The sequence below is a fragment of the Eleutherodactylus coqui genome, chromosome 6, assembly GCF_035609145.1.
Source record: "Eleutherodactylus coqui strain aEleCoq1 chromosome 6, aEleCoq1.hap1, whole genome shotgun sequence".
Lineage (NCBI taxonomy): Eukaryota > Metazoa > Chordata > Amphibia > Anura > Eleutherodactylidae > Eleutherodactylus > Eleutherodactylus coqui.
This window is the reverse complement of record NC_089842.1, coordinates 174,299,779-174,324,800: the sequence shown is the minus strand read 5'-3', so window position 1 is coordinate 174,324,800 and position 25,022 is coordinate 174,299,779. Positions and strand designations below refer to the sequence as shown.

Genomic DNA, 25,022 nt, shown 5'->3' with positions numbered 1-25,022 from the left:
TTTTTCACTGATTGACTGCTTTATAAGCTAATGGTGGAATAAAATAGGCCCAGTGCTCATCTGGATATCACTACTAAGAAATCTCAATGCTAAGGCCCATTCACACCCGCATCTCGTAGTCCAGATGAATTCATTTATCAGTTCAGTTTTTGGAACTGAAAAACAGAATTAAACGTTGACGTTCTTTTTTTCATTGATTTTGATGAGAGGGGAAAAAACGGAAATGCTTCGGTTTGGCTTTATTCCATTGGCTTTGTGTTTTTACTAGACCAAATTGGTGCAGTCAAAAACAGTATGGACGCTTTCCCTCTTTTTTTCACATTACTGTCAATGAAAAATGGATTCAAACAGTGGTCAATTTGCATCCATTTCTACTTTATTTAAACAGAAGTTAAATACATTTATTATACTTATAGGGATATTCTGGTTAGTGGACACAATTTACGGTTTTCCCCATCCCCTGACACTGAATAGTGCGGCAGCGCACTTGCACAACCTGTTCTTCATTCAGTGACATGGGAGAAGTAATCAGAAAGTGAAGAGGATGGGGAAAAAGAGACACATCTCTCTGTTCTCAGGATTGGGGAGGTTCCATATGGATGTAAACGTTCAATTTTTGTCCACTGACTGGAATACCCCTTTACGCTCTGCAGTTGTGAATAAATATGAAATCATCTATAGAGTATCCTGCCTTTTCAGCTTTAAAGAATATCTTATATATTTTACCATTTGCATTGTCTGTATCTGTAGGTAAATGCAATTACATCCACTAAGGCTTTGCTTACAAATGCAGTTTTTTCCAATGTCTTTTATAAAATCAGAGTAAAATATTTTCTTATAAAAGTAGCAAAAACCTCATGTGATTACAGTCCGAACCACCTCCCAAAGTACCAAAATAGGGAACAGAAATTACATATGCCCCTTTGCCTTAGGAACCAGTACACTAAGAGTTCTTTCAGACTGGCCATTGCGATATCGCCATGAAAAAATCGCCGCAAAATCGCAATTCTGTTCAGGGGTCAGTGATATTTTTTGTTGTGAAAAAACGCGCATCACAGCACTGCCGCTGGCGATTTCATCGCATGAAAGTCAATAGGAGTTTCTAATGTTAAAAACACATTGCACGAAAATCACAAGTTAATGCGTTGCAATGCGATAGAAAGGAGGCTCCATTGGGAAATATGGGCTAGGAATAAATAAATAATAATCGCAAAACGCAGAAAGATAGAAGATATTGTCATTAATTTTTTCACTCCACATCGCATTAGTGAAAACATTGCAAATAGGAAGGAAACCATTGAAAATCATTGGTTTCATAATTCTGCGTTTTCACACTCACACAACGCGTGAAAATCACGCGATTTTATCGCCAGTAGTAAGACACCCTAAATGCTGATAGCTGAAGGTAAGGAGAACCCTATTCATAACAAGTTGGGGCTCACGTCTTCTGATCCTCTGATTGACACTTTTGGGAAGCTATTTGATAGGTGTATTTCTGTCTCCTAATGTTGCATTGATAAGTCATTATACAGTCATAGAATCCTGTTCCAATCATTGATTCATTTTAACAAAGCGCTAAGCTAAACGGTAGTAAGAACAATGAACTTAGGATGTCAAATCTATCTGTAGCTCCCATATATTACATGGTGATTAGCATCAAGAGAGGAAGGCACATTGATCACAATAGATAAAAACATTTAAAGTCCAAATTACAGGGTTTGTGTTTCAATCAGCAGGAATTCTCCCGCTATATTGTCATCTCCTGTCTTGTAGTTTGTTGTTGAGACATTTGTTATGCAACTGTCCCACAGATGATCCATTAAAGTGAGTTTTCTGACAATACTGCTGGATGCTCAGGCTTTGAGGAAGAGTTCACCATTGGTTACCCTCTCTTTAAATATACCTGGCTTCTGCTGTATGGTTGCTGGTTTCAGCATACGCTATGTATTTTTAAATCCAGTATTTTTTGTGTGCTGTTGGCATATTGTTCCTGGTCTAGCTGTGTTCCTCTGTCAGTGTGGTTTAGTTCCTGTGATATTTTTCCCAGTCCATTTCTTTCTCCTAGTCTTATAGTTTGTTTACTTATTCCCAGTTTATATCTGTCTGTATCTTGCTTTTTAGTTCAGCTCTGCTCAATTTGGTTTCCTTGTCTTTGGGTCTTGATTCCCTCTCATTGTTTATCAGGGTCAGTATTTAATATAGGATGTCCATAGGGATACCATAGGGCTACCCAGGGACAGTGGTGTCTGGTGTTAGGGTTAGTGCTAGGGATATATTAGGGAACGAGGGAGAGGTATCGTTAGGTGTTGCAAGGTTATTTGTGTTTAGATCACCCATCTGCTCTATTATCTAACTATCATTATCATTCACTGGTGCCCTCATCTCATTACCATCACTACCCTGTTACTATTATCTATTGGTGAATTTTCTATTTTTGCATGAATTACTACAATTGATTCGTGCTTCATATATTTGTTGATTTGACTGTCTGGTTGTTACACAATATGATAAGTCCTGGGGGCATTTGAGTACTGTTAGTACCCTGGAAAAGGTGACTGCATTAGGTGAAGTGCAGTTCTGTTGTCAGTGTCCACCCACTGTTCTTACAGTTTGCCTATGTTTATATAGCATCCGGCAAAAAAATGGAGGTTTCCAGATTAGGCAAAACAAAATTGAATCTTGCTCTTCTGAGCTCTTAGCAATACAGAGCAATCGTTCTAAGTACACCGGAGCCATTCTCAATTGCACTGAAGAACCTGAATGTTGTGGCATGCTGGCCGCAATCAGAATGTGGAGCTGAATGAGGGAGAGCGATTAATATGCTCATTGGACTCCGCTAAAGCCTTTGATAGTATAGAATGGCCTTTACTATAGGAGGTGATATACAAAATGAGGTTTGATCACATGTTTGGGTGCAGCTACTATACGCTGATGCTAGAGACTGTGTGAGAGTGATTGGGGGCTGCACAGATACATTCCCATTACGCAGAGGAACACGTCAGGGATGTCCCTTTTCCCCTTTACTATTTGCAATAGCAATCGAGCTTCTTACAAGTAGAATAAGTAGCATGTTACTGTTTGTAGGGGAGGATGAGATGTCCTTGAGGATAGCTATCTCCATGACTGACAAATATGGTTGTCATTCTGGACTAGGAATTACCTGGAGCAAGTCCATGATAATGCCAGTAGATAAACCTAATCCAATTATAAAACCTGAACATTTTGCACATCAACATTCAAATACTTAGGTGTGAATATATCAAGGACTCTTTCGGATTCTGTTAAGCTAAATCTAGACCCACTACCATACTAACTAGATTCAATCAGAAACTGGATGAGTGGTGGAGGCTTCCAATCTCGGTGATAGAGCAACACTAATTAGAATGATCTGGATACCGTAACTGCTCTATTTGCTACATAACTGACCACAGTGGCTCCCACAATGATTCTTTCATAAAGTTAATAGTTTATTTAGAAATCTAAAGGAGGGGGGTCTGACTTTACCCAATCCTATGATATATTTTCTAGCATCCACATGCAGCTCCTCAAGGGATGGGAATCGGAAGAAATACAAGTTGCTAGCCATCAGATCCTAAAAAAGTACTTGAATGGATCACACCTGATTGAAGCTCTGAAACAACATAGCTTTAAATGTAATGTCCAATCTCTCACACTTTCCCTTATACACAAAATATGGTGGAAAATCAGAGCTATGATGGGGATCACGGGATATACGTAATATACCGCTCTCTGGGACACCTTTTGGTTGCCGGAGTTCAACAAATTAAAAGACTTGGATAGTTGGAAGAACAGGGGCATCAAGCTGGGGTTTCAGATGTTGTTGAGAATGGAAATAAAATCGTTTGATCAACTGCAGGCTGGTTATAGATTGCCGCATTCGCAGTCCTATAAATACCTTCAGCTGCGACATGCTTACCAGACAGAATTAAGATTTACGGAAATAAAGATCTCCAATTTTGCATTAGCTGACATTATTGGCGCATCCTCTTCCACGGCAGGGAAAATATCACTGCTACATGGCAATTTGCAAAGACAGCTAAATTTACGAAATCCGATAGTGGTTAATAGTAAATGGGAGGCAGATATTGGCCCTATTGTAAACTCACAATGGGACAAATTCTTACAGATGACTCCCAAACTATCACTAAGTGAGCCACACAGATGATCACAGTAATATTTACTAGAGTGTATCACACTCCTGCTTTTTTTACACGATATACGCGTAAGAGATAATCCTTTGTTCATACGTTGTAAGACTCAAACAGTAGGATTAATGCATATGATGTGGCGATATCCAAAACTGAACAGACATTGGGTGGAGATACAATCCTTAATCAACCAATACTGCATACAGGGTTAACATTGACCTCATTCCTCTAGTATGTATACTTGGCTATGTTCATGATTTAGCTGTAGAGGTATAGTTATAGCAAAGCTTCTATATACTGCAAGGAAATCGATAGCCCAACATTGGCTGGAGGAAGCCCCCCCCTACAATCGGAGAACTCAAGACTATGATTAAGTGTCTTCTACCTTGAGAAAAAGGGATATATATTAAACACAATGCTGGGTACAAATATACTAAGATGTGGATGAAATGGCTGGGTGCGTTTGGATTGACAACTGTAAATTTATAGGTTAATGTATGGCTGAAGTGATCTGTATGCTAGCTCTAAATCGGCCTCAATGCTCTGAACTGTAATCTAATGGCAAACCTGATATTCAGGTGAATATGTGGAGGGGAGGAGGCGGTGTCGATGCCTATCACTCAAATGTCTAACGTCTGGATTATTAATACGCCCTGAAAAACGAGAGCGTACAATAAGAACCTAAGGACAGAGCAACCTGGATATTTGTAACTGGTCAGCAGTGGAAGCAGTACCCAAGGATTAAAACATTTTTGGATTTAATTTTTTTCCTTAATCCTGATTTGGATATTGAACTGGCTGCTGAAAAAGTGAGAAGAGTTGGGGGGGGGGATAGAGGGGGAACTGTTTGTAACTGTTTAAAAATTACAAAATCTTTAATAAAAATCATTTAATAAAAGAAAAAGAAAGTCAGCCCCTGCCCATGTGACCGGGTCTTTGATATGCGCCTTGTAATTTGGCGTTGGGCTCCAATGTGTGTCTTCTTCCTGCACTGCAAAAGGTTCCTGAGGTGTGGTATGTCAGAAATCCCTTGATGGACTCAGTGTATAATATGTACTTTTTGACAAACCTTCTACAGCTTTCCCTTTGGTTTATGGACTGATTGGCCAACCGGAAGGTGTTTTCCCTAGCCAGCCAATCAGCCATGACAGAAGTGTATTTATTCTGCGGCTGCCTCTATGTGGGAAGGGGGGGGGGGGGGCCTGTTAGTTGTATAGCGACAACTTATTCCACAGCGCTTTCAGGTAATGTGTTTATTACCCCCCAGCAAGCTCATTTTACCGACCTTGGAAAGATGGAAGGCTGAGTCAACCTTGAGCCGGCTACCTGAACCAGCGGGGATTGAACCCGCAGTCTTCAAGTTGTGAGCGAGAGCTTAGGACTGCATTCTGCTGCTTTAACACTCAGATATTGTTCTGCCTGAGGTATTTGTTGAAGCTCCTGTCAGCTGTCTGTGGATATTTATACTGTGTTATATACATTGCTCTTTCCTTCTGCATTAAACTTCTTCCCTTTTCCCATGTAGGGACAGACTAGGCTTCTGATGTGGCGCTGTCCTTATTGGGGTATGCCACACTAAAGCTGCTTTTCCATTCCCCTGTTTCTGTTACCGTTATTTGTCCTGCATTTTAGTGATATACAGTATGTCTGTATTAGTCCTTTAAGGACATTTATTACATTTTGGTCTAATGCGTTGGTGATGTCCATGAGGGGCGCTGTACTTGCGCCCTGCACAAACGTAACACTGTCTGCTACTCACTGGTTCCTTGTAAATATGTCAGCAGAGAGATGCCCCATGTGCAGGTTTAGTTCAGGTTTTTTAATGCAGTTTTTGAAGCTAAAACCAGGAGAAAATTAAAAGTAAAACAGCAGGATCTGTCCTTTATACGTTCTCTCCTTTTAGCATTCACAACCAGATTTTAACTGCAAAAACTACATAGGAAAAAAGTGAGCAAAACCTGCACGTGTGACCGCACCCTTGATGCACTTTTTTAAAACTTGTTCCAGGTGCATCTGATTAATTAGCCTGTCCCTAATCCAATCTGAGATGGCCTATGTATTGAGGAACTTGCCCTACTCTTTCTTAATCAGACTCCAGCTTTGGTAAACTCGAGCTTTCCACTACAGACCAAACATTCCTGGTAGCAAAAGCTAGTTTAACATTAGCACCCAAATTATGCTTGAATCTTACAATGAAACCGCAGGTCCAATGATCTAAACTCAAAGCATCATGCATCCCTAGACATGTACCTGTATTTCACACATATGACAGGATTCCATGGGAAAAATATTTCTTTAAGGAGAAAAATGTCTTTTAGGGCCAGATGAGCCCATAAAAATAAGGGAGTAAAAACATCAGAGAGCAAGCGAACCGTCATTTGTGTGCTTCTTGATGTTCACAGTTGCCCGACATTGCATGTGTTCTTCACGTCCTTGAAAACGAACAAGAATAGACCATGCTGCAATTTTTTTGTACAGACCATTGGACGAGTAAGCATGTGATATATGTTTGGAAACAGTGAATTTAACCTCTTCCTGACGTGTGCCATACATGTACAGTACACGTCAGATCTCTGTGTATGAAACGGGATTGAGAGCAACGCCTACCTGCTACAGCCACGATCAGAGAGAACACTTTTCACAGCTGTTAAGCCTTTAAATGCTGCTATCGATTCTGCTTGCAAACAGTATTTAATTGCCCAATCAGCATTTGGGGCACCCAAAAGGACCCTTAGAAGCCTTCTATGGCACCGAGTGTGGCAATGAACCTGTGACACATTTTCATAGATTGCCGGTCCGAATACAACGTAATGCAGTGAACTAAAATCCTGCAGTATGCTGTAAGTTCAAGTCCTCTGTGGGGACTTAAGAAAAATGTAAAGAAGAAAAAGAAAGTTTTTTTTAAATTAGAATATTTCCATCACTGAAAAAATGAAGTTATGGGGGGTCAAAAATTTGCGACAGATAGCAAAACGTTTTAAAGGTTTTCTTTAAACAGTACTACGTTAAAAATTATATACATTTTGTCTTGCCATAATTGTATTGACCCACAGAATACAGATAAACATTATTTTTACTGCACCATGAACTCTATAAAAACATCCACCACTAAATGGAGCAACTGCATTTGTTTTTTCATTTTGCCCCACTTACGGTAGCAATTCTTAAGTTTTTCAATACATTATATGGTATGTTAAAAAAAAATACAACTCGTCTTACAGAAAACAAGTCCTCATGTAGCTATGTCTCTGGGAAAATATAAGGCCCAATGTCCACGGGCAAAATAAAATTATTAAATCCGTAATTAAATACCTGCGGATGTCATTTTTCCCTGGCGCGCAGATCGCACGAGAGGAAAAGTGCCCGCAGCATGCTTCATTTTGTGTGGATCTCCAGCGGCTTCCATTGAAGCCTATTGGAAGCCATCCGCTCTAGCGGCACACCCGCAGCTGTATTTGTGCTGTGCCATGGGAAAGCAGGAGTTCAAAAGAAAAAGATATGTTCACGGCGCATGCGCGTGGCACGCTGTAAACATGCCAAGCACATCCACTGGGCTGAAGAAAGAAGATACGGCCGTGATGGAGGGCAGATCTGCAGCGTCCGGACAGGTAAGTATATCTGATTTTCTGGTCTCATGTCTGCAAGGCAGGAGGGACCCGCTGTGGGATTCTGCATGGGGAATCCCTGTGGGCCCGAATTTCCCTGTAGACATGAGGCCTAAAAGTAAAGACTTTTTGAAAGGAAGAGATTAAAAATAAAAAGACGCAGCAGGAAGGGGTTGAGAACACCGGATAAAGAACATACCCTAAGAAAAAAAATTAAAAGAAAATAATAAAAGGGCAAACTAGATGGACTACATGGTCGTTTTCTGCACCCAATCTTCTATCCTTTCATGTTTGTATGTTTCTAAATCAAGATGTCATGAAATAAATATTTGTGCTGTTATGAATATTAAGATATAAACTAATGAAATAAGAATTTTAGAACTTGAGGTAAAACCTACAAAGAGACTCAAAATTAAAATCTTCCTCCAGTGAAAATCTTGCAGTGTTCCCATCTTCGGCGTCTTCTGCATGTCTAGTTCCATCACTCAGTGTGGATAAATCTGCACTGCACCAAAATGAACTGGCGCTGGTTGTTTAATTATAAAGCACCGGCTGTCAGCGACTGAGAGTAAATACAACACTTTCCATTCAATTATCAACATGTGCATGGGGTCCTGATGGACTGTTTATTGTGCTTTACTACATTCCCCACCAACAAACAAGTGCATGGGCTGCCTGCATTAATAGCATGCTAGGTAAAACAACAGGCATGCTGTTGCATGTTATAACATAAGCGAGGCTTAGAGAACGCCCTGGCTTCAGCATATGGCCACACTTGGCAGACTTCTGACAAAGTAATGTTTAAAGGGACACTAAATCTACAGCACATGTCATTTATAGGTCCAACATTCTGCCTGGTTAATTTTTTAACATTTTTAATAGCAGTCAGGGGTCTATTTTTCTTATACAAAAGGTCCATATCCCCCATATTCACACGCATGATACATTTCTAGCTTCATGCCACCACTAGATCATGCTTACTGTAAACTGATTTGTTAGCTCATTGTATAAAAGTCAGCAGTAAGTTCTTCAAGGTGTTCTCCAGGAATGGGGAAAAATGGCAGACATTTGACAATATTCATTATTAGAGATGAGCGAGCGTACTCGGAAAAGCACTACTCGCTCGAGTAATTGGCTTTATCCGAGTATCGCTGTGCTCGTCCCTGAAGATTCGGGTGCCGGCACGGAGCGGGGAGCTGCAGGGGAGAGCGGGGAGGAACGGAGGGGAGATCTTTCTCTCCCTCTCTCCCGCCCGCTCTCCCATGCTCCCCGCTGCGACTCACCTGTCAGCCGCAGCGGCACCCGAATCTTCAGGGACGAGCACAGCGATACTCGGATAAAGCAAATTACTCGAGCGAGTAGTGCTTTTCCGAGTACGCTCGCTCATCTCTATTCATTATATATACATCTGGGGAATTCGACTATGAACTAATTTCTGATCAGTACATTTTACAAGTACGTGTTCTGCAAAGCACCTAAACATGATTCTTCCTCCTCAGTGTTTAAGAGAGATGTCTGTGCCTTCTATGTGGATTTTTTAAAGATTTTCTGTTCGTCTTTAGGGTCCTTTATCACAGGCCTTTTGTCTGGTGCTGAAGTGCCTGACATCCCAGAGATTATTGCTCCTATGCCTTCACATGGGAGCAATGATCGCTCTATGAATGGTGGTGGAGCAGGCTGAATATTACTTCCAGCCCACCCATTCACAGTAAACAGGCAGTTGTTGGAGTGGCCTAGAGTACTGTGTAAGCAGTGGAGACACACCAAAATGAAAACTTACTGATCTATAAGTGAAAAAAAAATCTTTCACATAGTATCAGTAAAAATAAAATTTAAGCTGATTATTTTTTTATAATTAAGCTTGAAAAGTGGTGACATTTATAATTTTTGTAAATAATGACATATTTGATGGATTGCTGTAAAGTGCCTGTAGGTCTTCAGGAGCTGAATATTCACCAGAATAGTGATTACCACTGGTATAATACATGGTACAAACATCAGGTTTGTATCCCCTTTTGCGTAGGTGCTATAGTGGAATAAACCCTGGCCCAAATTTCCTTCCGCGGAGTATGATAGATTCTGAGGCACCCTTCAAGCAAAGTTTTCAAGCTAGTTTTGGAACTAGAAAAGTTCACGATGGCACCATTAAACTTGGCATAAAAAGTTGTGCAGGACCTCCAACTTTTAGCTTTTATAATCACGTAGTTCCAAATTTATTAATAGCTTAAAAATGTCATTTCATTCATTGTTGTGCACGCACTTGCAGAAGACCCCCCTAAACTAGAGTCTAACTTAGGAACCCTTAGCTGTAGGAACCTAAAACTTTGGGAAAACTTTTTTGATACCATAGCTGTGTCATGCATAAATTTTGAACAAAACCAAGAGATATGAAGGTGGGGACTTTTTCTTTTTTAGACCACTTGACATGGAATGACTTGGCTGTGATGCAGGGGGAGACTTTTTTCTTTGATAATTCGGGGTTTGTTGCCTACTGGAATGATAAACATGAAGGATATTTATATAACAGCAATAAGTAGTCCTTTTTATTAGTGGATTATGGGTAGAGCATTTGACCGCTGGAAATTGGATTATTTGTTAGAAAGGTGGGAGGTTCCTGGGTACTGCTCCCTACCATTAGTGATCTTACTATAATATTGGTATTTTTTTGTTTGACCATTATCACTAAGCTTAGGTGACTAGAGCCCTAGGGAATATGGGTATGTGCGTTTTTTTTTCTCCTCCGCTCTTCTTTTTTTCCCCCCTCTACCATGCAATGCCGCCAGCATCTTATATTATATTTGTAAAATATAATTATTGGTTAATATAATTTTGTTGCATGTACAACTTATGGGGGACAAAACTAAAAAATTCACTGATTTTACATTTATTCAACAATTTCAACCAGCTATAGTTTGTCTATTAGAAACACATTTAACAGGTGATACTGTACACTTGCTTCACCTTATGTATGGGCATATTCTTTTCATTCTATGTACTTGAGTTATTCTTGTTGAGTAAGTGTACTGATTCATAAAAATATCTCTTTTAAATTTGAGTCATCTTTTATAGATTCTATGGGGAGATTAGTTTGTCTCAAATGTATCATTGCACAAAAGAACTTTTTTGGGGTGGCAATATATATCCCCCCTCTGAATTCCAGGGAATGTATTAAGAAGATGATAGAATTTGCAGCTATATTCCCTGCTGTTCCAATGTTAATTGTGGGTAATTTTAATAATTGTTTCAATCCCTGTTTGGAAAGATTTAATAAAGGCTCTATAGTCTCTTCTCCTCCTCCAAGTACTTCCACATGCTTATTAATGGAATTAGGTTTATGTAATCTGTGGAGGTTAAGAAATCCAGACGTTCTACAATACCTTTTATTATTGCAGTTTACATAATAGGAAAAAATAAAAGGTGACTAAGACCCACACTGGGTTGAAACGCATCCTGTGCTCTGATGTTTGTTGGCACTAAGCATTAATAAAGCTGATTGTTTTTTCACGAGAAGCCGACTTCAACCTTTATCTTTTCCTGCTGGTTATACCGCTGGAACTGAGTGGTGAAGCCAGAACTCCGTGAATACATGCCTCCACAAAACTGACACCCCCTGGAGGCAGTGAAGGCGAGCAACCCATTTTTTTTCTCTGCCCAGTTCCCAGTTTACATAATATACTTTCTAGAGTAGAACCCTTGATAAGTACTATCTATGCTTCCTTATGTTCGTAGAGTGGAATATCTACCACTACTGTGTCTGATCCCTCTCCACTCTATTTGTTGTTGATTAGTAACCCTATCCAATCCAATTTTGGATTCCGGGTTTCCTAAAAGGCTTTCTCTTTTTGCTGTTATACAACGGTGCCAATGCTTGCTAAAGGCAGTGCGTGTGCGCCAGAGAGGCTCCGACAGCGGAGTGGCTGTCAATAGAAGGTAAGAATACACTGTTGGACGTGTTCTGACATTGGAGCTGTACAAGCTTCAATCAGAATGTAGTAAGACGTCAGACAGTGGATTGGAAAGGGTTAATGGTGAGGAATTTGGTTTGGATAGTTTCGTGGTAAATCCCTTTTGGTTGAACCTGTTTGATGGTAATGCTAGAAAGGAGGCGGCTCTATTGGAATTTTTTAGATGGGATGCTATGAAGGCATTCACACCTAGTCATTATATACAGAAGATAAGCATACATAAATCTAAATCTCGGGATGTCATTAGGGCCCTTTAGCAACAAGCTTTAGATGCAGAGCAAGCATATATATTCTCCCACTAGTCAGACGGAAATCAATTGGAAAGAGGCACAGTCTCAACTTGCAGATCATCCTAGAGGTGTTGCAAAAAATAAGCGTCTTTATGAAGCAGAAGATCTTCGAGGAGGGGGAAGCAGGGGATCATTTTTTGGCTTCTGTAATTAGGGCACAAAAATCATCATCTTATGTGGCAAAATTAAGGAGGCCCAATAATTCTTTGGTTATAAAGAGGGATGAAATTTTGGAGACATCTTTTCTCTATTTTAAAAACCTATATGCTTCTTAGTCAAGTGTGGATCGTGCAGGACTTTATGAAAATTTGGCCAATTTTCTCTGATGATCAGAGAGTGATGTTAGGGGCTTCTTTGATACTGAAAAAGTTAAGGGATGAATTAGCAACCCTTCCTAATGGGAAGTCTCCTGGGTTGGATGGTCTTCCAAATGATTTTTTTTTAAGTTTCTGCCACACTTATTGACGATGATTAATTAGTCTTTGCATACGTCCACTATCAATGAGAGATGCTGTGTTTGTCCTAATTTCTAAACTGAGAAAGGATTTTTTTCTTCCTGATTCCTATCGTCTAATATCTCTGTTGACCACTGATGTAAAAATCATGACAAAGGTACTTGCGAATAGGTTACTTTCAGTAATGACTTTTTTTTAACATGAAGGTCAGCCCGGTTTTATGCCAAATAAATCAACTGCTATTAATTTAAGAAGTTGATACCTAAATCTTCAGGCAGCTCACCGAGTTTGTGGAAGCAGGGCTCTTTTTTAACTCGACGCTGACAAAGTTTTTGACGGTGTCGAGTGGAATTATTTGGGGGCAGTTCTTCATAGGATGGGTTGCAGTGAGAAATTTGTGGCATGGGTTAAACTGCTCTATTTAATGCCTGGACCAAAAGTGAGGGTAAATAGTCATATTTCGGGATGGATGGTGTTGGAGAGTGCAACAAGACAGGGGTACCCCCTCTTGTCTTTGCCTTGGCAGTCGAGCCCCTGGCTGGTTTGATAAGGCAATCATCGGATATATTTCGATTGCAGTACGGAGAAATTATGGAACGTGTCTCATTACATGCAGATAATCTGCTGTTGTATACAGGGGATGTGAGAATATCAATGAATCCTATTATTTCTATTTTTGATACATTTGGTAAGATGTCAGATCTCACTGTTAATCAGAACAGGACATCGATATCAGATCGGTGCAGGTAGGTCAATAGAATTCCTGCCGATCAGATAACTGAATGGTTACATGACCTAAGAGCAACTCAGTGTCATTCCAGTGAATGGGATTGAACAGCTGTGCCAGAAGCAGTCGCTAAAAAATGTATGTCGATGCCTGGTATGCAATGAAGTGGTGGAGCACCCACTTCAGACAGCTGATAGGCAGGGTTTTGAGCAACAGGCCCCACTGATCTGATATAGATGACCTATCCTGAGGTCATCTAGAAATCCCTTTTAATTCTACTCCTGATCTTATGCGATATTAAATTATTTTTTAAGACGTGTGCAGAACTAAGTGCTAAACTATAAGAAACTCTGCACTATTAGATGTTGCATTGAAGCAATGTTCTTGCATAAGGTATTTGGGTGTTTCATCTGCTACCATTTTTAATACACAAGGTTTAAAAATGTAATTTACCTTATCTTTAAGCTTTTCCATCCAACTTCTTACTAAAAAAGATAAACAAAATAAATAATTAGAAAACAAGAACCAAACTGGATAGCCAAGAGGTACACAGAATAATGTACAATGTACTGTCTATGTAAGCAACAAACTGTTAGAGCCCTTTAATACTGGCAGATTTTCTTCCAAGAACAAGCATTGATCAACAGTTTTGCAAGTTAATCAGCACTCAATCATCTTAATTTACATGGAACAATCAGCACTACTGTAGATACTGTTTCATTAGGGTCGGTGGCACACCGCTGTTTACACAAGGTGATCATTTTTGGTGTTGCAGGAAAGATGCAATAACTGGACAAAAAAGCATTTGCTAATTGTTGGCAACTTCAGGTGGGGCAGAGATCAGGTGAATACATTTTCAGACAGCATTCATTCCCAATGAATCACCTGTGTAAAGTTAGACTTCTTCACACTCAGTTTTCAATTTTTGTATGTCTGTTATATGCAATGGTAAAGTTTCTAGTTAGAGATGAGCGAGCGTACTCGGTTCGGGTGTTTTTGCACTCGAGCACCGCTTTTTCCGAGTAACTGACTACTCGGACTAAAAGATTCGGGGGGTGGCGTGGTGGAGCGGGGGGTAGCAGTGGGGAACAGGGGGGAGCTCTCCCCCCCCCCCCCCCACTCCCCTCTGCAACCCCCCGCTCACCCCCGGCGCCCCCCGAATCTTTTCGTCTGAGTAGTCAGTTACTCGGAAAAAGCGGTGCTCGAGTGCAAAAACACCCGAACCGAGTATGCTCGCTCATCTCTATTTCTAGTGCATATGCCAAACACATGCATATATACCCATATACCTAACATATGCTATATTTTTTTTTTACATCTGTACTTGTGGTGTATGTTGCAGTTTTACGTTTGAGCATGCACCAGATTTCCCCGTTGTGTACATTGAATGTAGAGCCCAAACACAATGCGCATACAGTCTTATTGAGTCCAGGTACAAAAAGTAACACAGATAAGAACAGTGAGGATGCACATGCAACTGGATCATTTTGCAGATCTGAAATTGAGACAATACAGGGTGATTCAAATGTCAGGGCCACCCAGAATATCTTCTGAACAAAAAAATAGAAATTAGAAACTTTGGAGAACACAGATTGATAAGGAAACGTTTTTGGAACTATGACACCTTTAATCCATTTTGGTGGTAGTCCTCTTGGATTCAGCCTAAGAAACTTCAAATTAAAGTTGTCATGGGATACATGATTTAAGGGTAGAATGTCATGATGTTTATCATTTTTTAATACCTGCAACTATTTTCGGTATATAGATGATGTCATGTTGAGTAATAATAAAGTTATGCCACTAACAATCCAGGACAGAACTTAGACAATTCTGAATCAGTTTCCTGCACTCACTAGCTGTCTTATTGGGTGTTCTTGGTTGAAAATGTTGGCCACCTCACATGAACCTTTTTTCTACCAACCATCAGGATGATCTCCATTCTGTCCTGGATTGTTAATGGCATCTTCTGGTACCTGAAAAGACATGGAATTCATGTTTTTCATACCACACAATTCAACATAACAACTTTATTAAAACTCAATGTGACATCATCCATAACTCAAAAATGGTTGCAACTTATCAATTTCTGATTACATTTTACCCTTAAATCGTGTATCCTGTGACTCCCTTTCCATTGAAGTTTCTTGAGCTAAAACCAAGATAGCTGCCCCCAAGATGGCTGACCGTAGTGCAAAAAGCTTTCCTTTACTCATCCAAGTGTTCTATAGAGTATCTCTTTTCGTTCAGAAGGTATTCCAAGTTAACCTGACTTTTGAATCATCCTGAATATCTAATTAGTTGCAATGGGTAACCTCTGTGCACTGCCATATTGTGCCTCTGTATGACACTGTATTACGGAGATTGCTTCTGGGGAGAAGATCTACATAAAATAATATCTGATGATTGTTTTCTTGTTGGACTCATACCAAATCCAACAGAACGAAATTGGTATGTTTTTGTATAAAATCAGATACGGAGGTACAGTATGTAGGATAGACTTTTATTACAGCAGTATTACAACTCCTTACAACTCAAAGCTTGCATAGTGTACATAAAGTTTAAGGACCACAAATCGTATATTGGGTGTCTTAACTCTTGATGCCCCTTGAACTGTTAATTCTAATCACAGTTGTGGTGCTAACAAATCTAGACAAGCATAAAAGCCATGCGGAGAAGAGAAAAAGCCACACACTTAGTGTAAGTTTATTCAATATCAATGTCATGAAAGCCTCCAGGGTACTGAGCTCATGTGCTTCCCACTGGGACACGCGCTATCATCTCACTAAATGCAAAAACATGATTAAGTTGAAAAGCTTTCATTGTGATACAGAGGCAGTGTCTTCTGCAGCCACGAGGCATTTCATCTCTCTTTTGAAGAAGATATTAGAGTTATGTTAATATTTAATATTGCAGAGATGTTCTTTTTGTTAATAATACCCTGAGGCTGTTAAAGACCTTAAATACAGCCGTGACATAGTGCTCACTGCAGAATAATCATCCGGTTGTATAAACAGAAATATTATGTTCCATTCAGGTAAAAAGCAGTCATTCACATATGAAAAGTCATTTATGTACAGTAGATAGATAGTTTTTGGGTGTGTAAGTTCAATAGAAGTTGGATGGTGTATTGATGAAATTGAAACCTTACACACAATCCTATCAAAAGGAAATGGACACCTGAACAAGAATCAAAAGTAGTATTTATTTCCATATGTTAATACTTAGTGGGTCTCCTTTGGCCCTAATGACATCGGATTGTAGTGGGAACTGTGAAAATGTCTATTTCACAATATGCAGCGCAGGAAAGAAATATGTGCCTCAGTTTGTCTGATGATAACATTCCTGCACGCCAAGCCCTATCACTATGCAAGGTTGTAACATATCATCATTTGACGCGACGCTATTCACCACACCCCCACCCCTCCATCGAACGCAGAAGATGGCACATGCATTCCGTCTGGAGAAACGTGATAGATGACGTTGATGACAACAGACGCACACGCAAAACTGGATGCAAGAAGACCATATACAGCTTACTGAACCATGTGCTTATACGTATCACTTACACAATTTCCAGCGTGCCCATAAAGGGCAGTTACTTTGTAATGATATAAAATATGCTACATGCCTCCAAAGGCAAGGAAGACTTCACATACTGATCATCTGTGTTGGAGTAATTTCTTCTGTGCGCGCACAATCCCTCAGCATAATCAGGAAGGGTGCAAAACATTCCTCTGGACTACGCCATGGACCTCAAAGACGATCCACAACAGCATACTCTCCATGGCATACCTTCTAGTAACGTCTGATATACGTCAGCTGGTATTTCCCACCATTCATTCTCAAACGTCTGTGAGTTATCTCAAAGAAGATAGACATTGTTCATATTTCCTAACTTGATGTTCTAGTTCATCCCAAAGATGTTCAGTAGGGTTCAGCTTAGGACTCTGCAGGTCAGTCCAATCGTGGAATAGCCATATCCTCAAATTAACCTAAAACAGTGTTGGATTTGTGACAAGGCTTGTTGTCTTGTTGGAAGTATTACTGACCATTTCCAGAGTATTGCTACATTATCGGCAGCATATTATTATCTAGAATGCCAGGGTACACATCTGAGTTCATGGCTCTTGTCACTACAACCAACTGACCAAGATCATGCCACCTAAAACATCCCCAGACCATAACGGGACCTCCCCCATACTTATAGGAAGTCTAAATTTGGCTTATTAACCCATAGGTATATGCTGTCATAAGGAACCCAGCCTTAACTTTATTTTTTGCAAAAGTGTCTCCAATTAGAAGATATCAGCTAGTATGTTTCTCCTGTGCTGTAAGCTAATAAGCCCCGGACCATCGGATGAGCGGTCCTCCCTTGCCAGCGGTCCAGGTTCTCTTCCTGCTTTTCTGCTAAAACTGCCCCCTTTCTTGCAGAGTGATGCCTCCAGCTCTTCCAGACGTCATACGTTACACCTCCAATGTGCCTATGCCGCACTAAACGATAGGACGCATGAGCAGTGAATTATTCTTAAGCCGGACTGATGTCACGTCCACTGGTGGGGGGAGGGTCACTATTGCCGCTAGGGGGTGGGAGGTCACTATTATCGCTGGGGGGGTCACTATTATCGCTGGGGGAGGGTCACTATTATCGCTGGGGGAGGGTCACTATTACCACTGGGGTATGTTTACATGTGGTGGAAAAGGACAGGGCTGTTTCAAAATAGACAGGGTGCAGATTTTGACTGCTTTTTGGATGCGGAAATGCTCCACAGAATTTTCCGCTGAGAACATTCTGCAGCATTTCCACATCCAAAAAGCAGTCAAAATCTGCACGCTGTCCATCCTTTTTAGAATGACTGGGGTAAAATCATACGTTGTGATAAGCCCCACCCCCTGACATGTTGGCACTTTGCGATAAATAAGTTGGTTTTGGGGGGCAGTTTGGGCAATTGGTCTCTAAAAGGTTCGCCATCACTGGCCTAGGGGAATAGTTATGCTCAGTTGTCAATGAGGTGTGTCCCTACACACTTTGATGCTGTCCTTCAAAGGGGTCACTATCTAAAATTCTAATGTGGAAGATGCTGTCACCGGACATCACCTAACCGCTACATCCAATCAGAGGCTGCAGCATCACCATTCCAAACTCTTGAGTGCTGATGGCAGGAGAACGGGTGCTAATGCTATGGCCTCTAATTAGCTGCAGTGGTCAGGTGATATTTGGTGACATCGTCTTCCACAACAAACACCATGAGGACCACGGGGCTGTAGTGCTGGATCACCAGGGCTGATTTGTTATTTTAACCCTGAGCACCTCCCTTTAAATTTTCACATAGTAACCGGACAACTCCTTTAAGTGCTGACAGTGTTACAATGTATAGCAAGACATTCTAGTGTCAAGTGGACTGATAACACCCAGTCTTCAACTTAATCCTACACTTCCAGGAGGAATAATGGAGTAACAGCACAATGCAGAGTTCTATGAAAAGTTGCACCAGCTTTATATCCCCCCAAGAAATAACCAGCATTTATTAATGCAGGCACATCAGAAGAGTTGTCAGGTCCTTTTTAAATAAAGGCGTGGAAATATTTTATACTACAATTACATATTTTAATTCAATTCCTGCAGAGAAGTTTTATTTTTCCTTTGGTGCCATATTATATGTTATTGTATCCAATATTATTGTACCTTTACCTTCTAGCATGCACTCTGTACACTACAGCATCCATGACTTTGCTAGACGGTTAATGGATATACTGCTTGGTTACAGTAAAGAACTTATTTTGCACAAGCATTGAATTACAGGAAGCTTAGCTTTCAATCTTCCCACCTACAACAAAGAAGGTTTTAGACAGCAACAAATAACAAGTTCGTCCTCGACGGTGCCACTCGAATGAGAGACTGTCCTTCCATTCTTCTTCCATGTGTTGACCTTCAATACCCCCAGATGTAAGACAAACCAATTATGTAATGGAAAAAAGGAAGCCTCTTGCCAAGAGTACTCAGAGTATTCGGTATAAATATAGATTTACCTGCTGATCTTGTATTGTTATTCTTTATCACAAACAACCACCAATGTCTTTTGCTTCTGCATCTGCTGGCAATTATACAGCGATCTGTACAATTACAGGTGCATTACACAAAATACACATTTTCTCTATCAAATCTTTTACAGCGGCACAGCATGGAGCACTTCATACAGGTAGGATGGAAAGGAAAGCTTCAGTGGTTCCCAATCACACACAATGCAAATGTTCTATGTGTAATATTACACAGTGCGGACCAAAATGGATATAATCGCTTCCTTACACAAGTTGTAGAAAGCACCCTGCATTCTGCACATACGTTACAGGCTTTCATAAACTAGCCTGTGTGTGTTGATGGGCTGGCAGTCCTGTGGCAAGGTCGCTAGAGCACTGATTTCATGTGATGTAATTGCCGGCCATTGTATTTTTCCATAAAAGCAACTTTAGGAATTCGCAAAATCGCAATCATGTACCTTTTGTTGTATACCAATTTCCACTCTGCAGCGGTGGTGTCCAATCCCCGTTTATTGGTTGTTATCATGTAGTAGAGTTGTAAGGGAGTGGGAGTGCTCCCTGCTGGCCACCCAATGCATTAATATATTCGTGTTATTTATGTTCCGTTTAATTGCAAAAAGTTTCTTTTTAAACAAAGTTTATTCTTCCCATTGGTTTTGTGCAGATGGGACCGGATTCTTAGACTTTGTAGTGCAGTGACTCTCCTAGGGGAGTTTGATAAGCTGTATCTAAACCAATATGGCACTGGGAAGTTGAGGCCTTAAGGCTTTATTCACACAAGCGCATATACACGACCATCTGAGGCATTGGTTCGCCCAAGGGAATGTAAAAACGCATATGCTCATGTAAATGAGCCCTAAGCCCAATTTACACACCCAACGATTATCGTTTGAATGTTACGGTACTAGTGTGGTGCCTAGGTACGCACGGCGCGGGGCTCCCTGATCTTCACCCACGCCACTGTCCCTTCCTGGAGATAGCCCTGATGGTGGACACGTCCAGGCCGCCAACTCTAACCCTACACTTCCTAGGGGAGGACAGGCAGGGACCACCGTACCTATGCAAGAGACTACTACCCACTAGCACCGACGGGAAAGGCAGATGAAAAAACCAACACGAACAGTACAAACAGGACAGAGGCAGATGGTAAAGCCCTGGCTGATAACAGCGATGTCTAGCGGACAAGCTAACAGAAGCAAGATACCAACCAAGGCAGACAAGCTAGCAGACTGAGGGAATGGCACAAACTACCAGGGCCAGATTTCCAGCAGGTCAGAGTAGCTGGACTACTCAGCAGACACTCAACACTGAAAAATAATCGGCCCTCCCAGGCAGCAAGAGCTGGATAATATAGGAAGGCGGGAGGAGCCAATAGGTAGATAGACCTGTCAATCACCAACACACTTCTCAGACACATAGCAGGTTAATTAACCTGACTGAAAGGCACAGGAGCTGTTAACCCTGGACAGAACAATGTGTGCTGGCAAAATTAACTATGAGCTGACAGGCATAACATTGAATGAACAACTTTTTTGCAAGTATATAAACTTAAAGATAATCCTCTTCATTTCCCTCATTATGTATATCAATCTGTTGTTTGCTCATGTGGGTGTGTGTTTATGTGAGGAATCTCTGGCCAGCAGGGTTTTTATTAGTGTGAAGATAAGCCATTGTCATGAGTAAACAAGTAGTCATTGTGTTTAGCAGAGCAAACAATCAGCCCTCACCTCAAGTTGTTCAGTCTTTCAAATGACTTAACAAATGTCATTTAAACTAAGCGAAAAGCAAACTAACTGATAATGACCATTTTTATGCAGACTAAAACTCAGTAATATGCGACAAGTGAACGAATACTGTATGATGGCTTTGCATTTACACAATGATTATTGGTCACTTTCGCTCATTTGAATGAATTTTGAGCGATGATCGTTGCATGTAAATGGGCCTTAGACAAAATATTACTTGGGAACCTGATGGTATATAAGGCTACATTATAGCGCAGGGGCATAACAATTGTAATATATTTAAAGGCGTTGATGGCCTATCTTCAGCCTAGGCCAGCAATAGTAGATCAGTAGGGGTCCACTCTCTGGGACAACCTCTGATCAGCTGTTCAACAGATCATTGCGTTTGTGCACTAAGGAACTGGTTTCTGGGCAGTTGAGAACCTAGGTGATAGTAAATGGAATGCTGTTTAGTGAACAGAGTGGTAAACGAGATAAGTTATACAGTGTACCCAGGAGGGATGGTGATTGCTAGAGTCACCAGTGCATATGCCCAAGTTGAGTGCATAAACCCCTCAAGAATCGCTGGTGTGGAACAGGGGTCAGACTGAAGATGTGACTGTCAGGGGGTCTGAGGCAGCGGAGAAGCTGCAGAATGCCAAGGCTATGAACACAGTAGATTTGAGAAAGTGGGGTCAAAGTAAGCTACTGACTAGAGATGAGCGAACGTGTTCTTCCGAGCTTGATATTCGTGCGAATATTAGGGTGTTCGGGATGTTCGTTATTCGTAACGAACACCATGCGGTGTTCTGGTTATTTTCACTTCCTTCCCTGAGACGTTAGCGCGCTTTTCTGGCCAATTGAAAGACAGGGAAGGCATTACAACTTCCCCCTGTGACGTTCAAGCCCTATACCACCCCCCTGCTGTGAGTGGCTGGGAAGATCAGGTGTCACCCGAACATAAAAGTCGGCCCCTCCCGCGGTTCGCCTCAGATGCCGTGTGAGTTAGATGAGGGACAGTGCTGTTTGTACCGGAGCTGCTGTAGGGAAAGAATTGGTAGTTAGTGTAGGCTTCAAGACCCCCCAAAGGTCCTTATTAGGGCCACTGATAGCTGTGTGTTGGCTGCTGTTAGCAGTGGCAATTTTTTTTTCCTCAAAATCGCCTCTGCAGACCGTTGCACCCGGCATTAGGGACAGAAGTGCTGCATAGGCAGGGAGAGTGTTAGGAGTGAGTGTAGCCTTCAAGAACCTCAACGGTCCTTTCTAGGGCCATATTTATCCGTGTGCAGTACTGTCCAGGCTGCTGTTAGCTGTGCTGCATTTTTTTTTGCTTCTCAAAATCGCTTCTGCAGAGCATTGCACCCTCCATTGATACTGCAGGGAAAGAATTGTATAGGCAGGGCCACAACACAGTTATTATTCATTGAATATACGCAGTGCTGCCTTTTGCTTGTAAAACAAGTGAAAATAATTCTATTTGTCCGGCCTCTGTCCGTCCTAAGGGCGGTGGACACGTGTCGGCTGCGTCTGCAACCTGTAAAAATCATACGCACCCAGCTACGTTTTACTCCTGGCTTCGCCATTTGCTTTCCTTAATTGGGAAAAAAAATACCTGCTCTGCCACAGTTAATAACTCTGCTACCCTCACGTTCTGTGACACATTAGCAGGAAAACAGCACAGTTATTAAACTTAGATTATTCATACACTAGAGGCAGTGGGGCCTTTCGTTTTCAAAAAAGGGAAAAAATTATATTTGGCCTGCAGTCTTGCGCCAATTTATTTCCTGCCTGTGAAATCAAATCACTGGTAATACAGCATGCTGAGGGGTAGGGGTAGGCCTAGAGGACGTGGACGCGGCCGAGGACGCGGAGGGCCAAGTCAGGGTGTGGGCACAGGCCAAGCTCCTGATCCAGGTGTGTCGCAGCCGACTGCTGCGCGATTAGGAGAGAGGCACGTTTCTGGCGTCCCCACATTCATCGCCCAATTAATGGGTCCACGCGGGAGACGGTTATTAGAAAATGAGCAGTGTGAGCAGGTCCTGTCCTGGATGGCAGAAAGTGCTTCGAGCAACCTATTGTCTACCCGCAGTTCTGCGCCGTCCACTGCTGCCAATCCGAATCCTCTGTCTGCTGCTCCTCCTTCCTCCCAGCCTCCTCACTCCACTACAATAACACCTGCTCAGGAGCGGGAACACTCCCAGGAACTGTTCTCGGGCCCCTGCTTAGATTGGGCAGCAGCGGTTCCTCTCCCACCAGAGGAGTTTATCGTCACTGATGCCCAACCATTCGAAAGTTCCCGGGGTCCGGGGGAAGAGGCTGGGGACTTCCGCCAACTGTCTCAACAACTTTCTGTGGGTGAGGAGGACGATGACGATCAGACACAGTTGTCTTGCAGTGAGGTAGTAGTAAGGGCAGTAAGTCCGAGGGAGCAGCGCACAGAGGATTCGGAGGAAGAGCAGCAGGACGATGAGGTGACTGACCCCACCTGGTGTGCAACGCTTACTCAGGAGGACAGGTCTTCAGAGGGGGAGTCAAGGGCATCAGCAGGGCAGGTTGCAAGAGGCAGTGCGGTGGCCAGGGGTAGAGGCAGGGCCAGACCGAATAATCCACCAAGTGTTTCCCAAAGGGCCCCCTCGCGCCATGCCACCCTGCAGAGGCCGAGGTGCTCTAAGGTCTGGCAGTTTTTCACAGAGACGCCTGACGACCGACGAACAGTGGTGTGCAACCTTTGTCGCGCAAAGCTCAGCCGGGGAGCCAACACCAACAGCCTCACCACCACCACCATGCGCAGACATATGATGGCCAAGCACCCCGCAAGGTGGGACGAAGGCCGTTCAGCGCCTCCGGTTTGCACCCCTGCCTCTCCCCCTGTGCCCCAACCTGCCACTGAGATGCAACCCCCCTCTCAGGACACAGGCACTACCGTCTCCTGGCCTGCACCCACACCCTCACCTCCGCTGTCTTCGGCCCCATCCAGCAGTGTAGCTCAGCGCACCGTCCAGCCGTCGCTTGCGCAACTGTTGGAGCGCAAGCGCAAGTACGCCGCCACGCACCCGCACGCTCAAACGTTAACCGTCCGCATAGCAAAATTCATCAGCCTTGAGATGCTGCCGTATAGGGTTGTGGAAACGGAGTCCTTCAAAAGTATCATGGAGGCGGCGGCCCCGCGCTACTCAGTTCCCAGTCGCCACTACCTTTCCCGATGTGCCGTCCCAGCCCTGCACGACCACGTCTCCCGCAACATTGTACGCGCCCTCACCAACGCGGTTACTGCCACGGTCCACTTAACTACGGACACGTGGACAAGCACAGGCGGGCAGGGCCACTACATCTCCCTGACGGCACATTGGGTGAATTTAGTGGAGGCTGGGACAGAGTCAGAGCCCGGGACCGCTCACGTCCTACCCACCCCCAGAATTGCGGGCCCCAGCTCTGTGGTGGTATCTGCGGAGGTGTATGCTTCCTCCACTAAAGCACCCTCCTCCTCCTCCTCCTCCTCCTCTGTCTCGCAATCAAGATGTGTTAGCAGCAGCATGTCGCCAGCAGTCGGTGTCGCGCGGTGTGGCAGCACAGCGGTGGGCAAGCGTCAGCAGGCCGTGCTGAAACTACTCAGCTTAGGCGATAAGAGGCACACGGCCCACGAACTGCTGCAGGGTCTGACACAGCAGACCGACCGCTGGCTTGCGCCGCTGAGCCTCCAACCGGGCATGGTCGTGTGTGACAACGGCCGTAACCTGGTGGCGGCTCTGCAGCTCGGCAGCCTCACGCACGTGCCATGCCTGGCCCACGTCTTTAATTTGGTGGTTCAGCGCTTTCTGAAAAGCTACCCACGCTTGTCAGACCTGCTCGTAAAGGCGCGCCGGCTCTGCGCACATTTTCGCAAGTCCCACACGGACGCTGCTACCCTGCGCACCCTGCAACATCACTTTAAGCTGCCAGTGCACTGACTGCTGTGCGACGTGCCCACACGGTGGAGCTCTACGCTCCACATGTTGGCCAGGCTCTATGAACAACGTAGAGCTATAGTGGAATACCAACTCCAACATGGGCG

The 25,022-nt window shown here is 42.8% G+C and overlaps 1 protein-coding gene across 4 annotated transcripts in view; it reads right to left on the bottom strand.

Annotated features, from left to right (window-relative positions):
• ARMH4 (armadillo like helical domain containing 4) overlaps positions 1 to 25,022 on the bottom strand; it is a 172,613-nt gene that overhangs the window by 7,761 nt on the left and 139,830 nt on the right. For 2 of the 4 annotated variants that reach the window (XM_066608245.1, XM_066608247.1), the window contains exon 6: positions 13,665 to 13,692. In XM_066608245.1, the coding sequence (XP_066464342.1) occupies positions 13,665 to 13,692 (28 nt within the window). Of the gene's footprint in view, positions 1 to 10,199; positions 10,266 to 13,664; positions 13,697 to 25,022 lie in introns of those variants that run through there. The other 2 variants (XM_066608248.1, XM_066608246.1) reach the window with 2 other exon arrangements.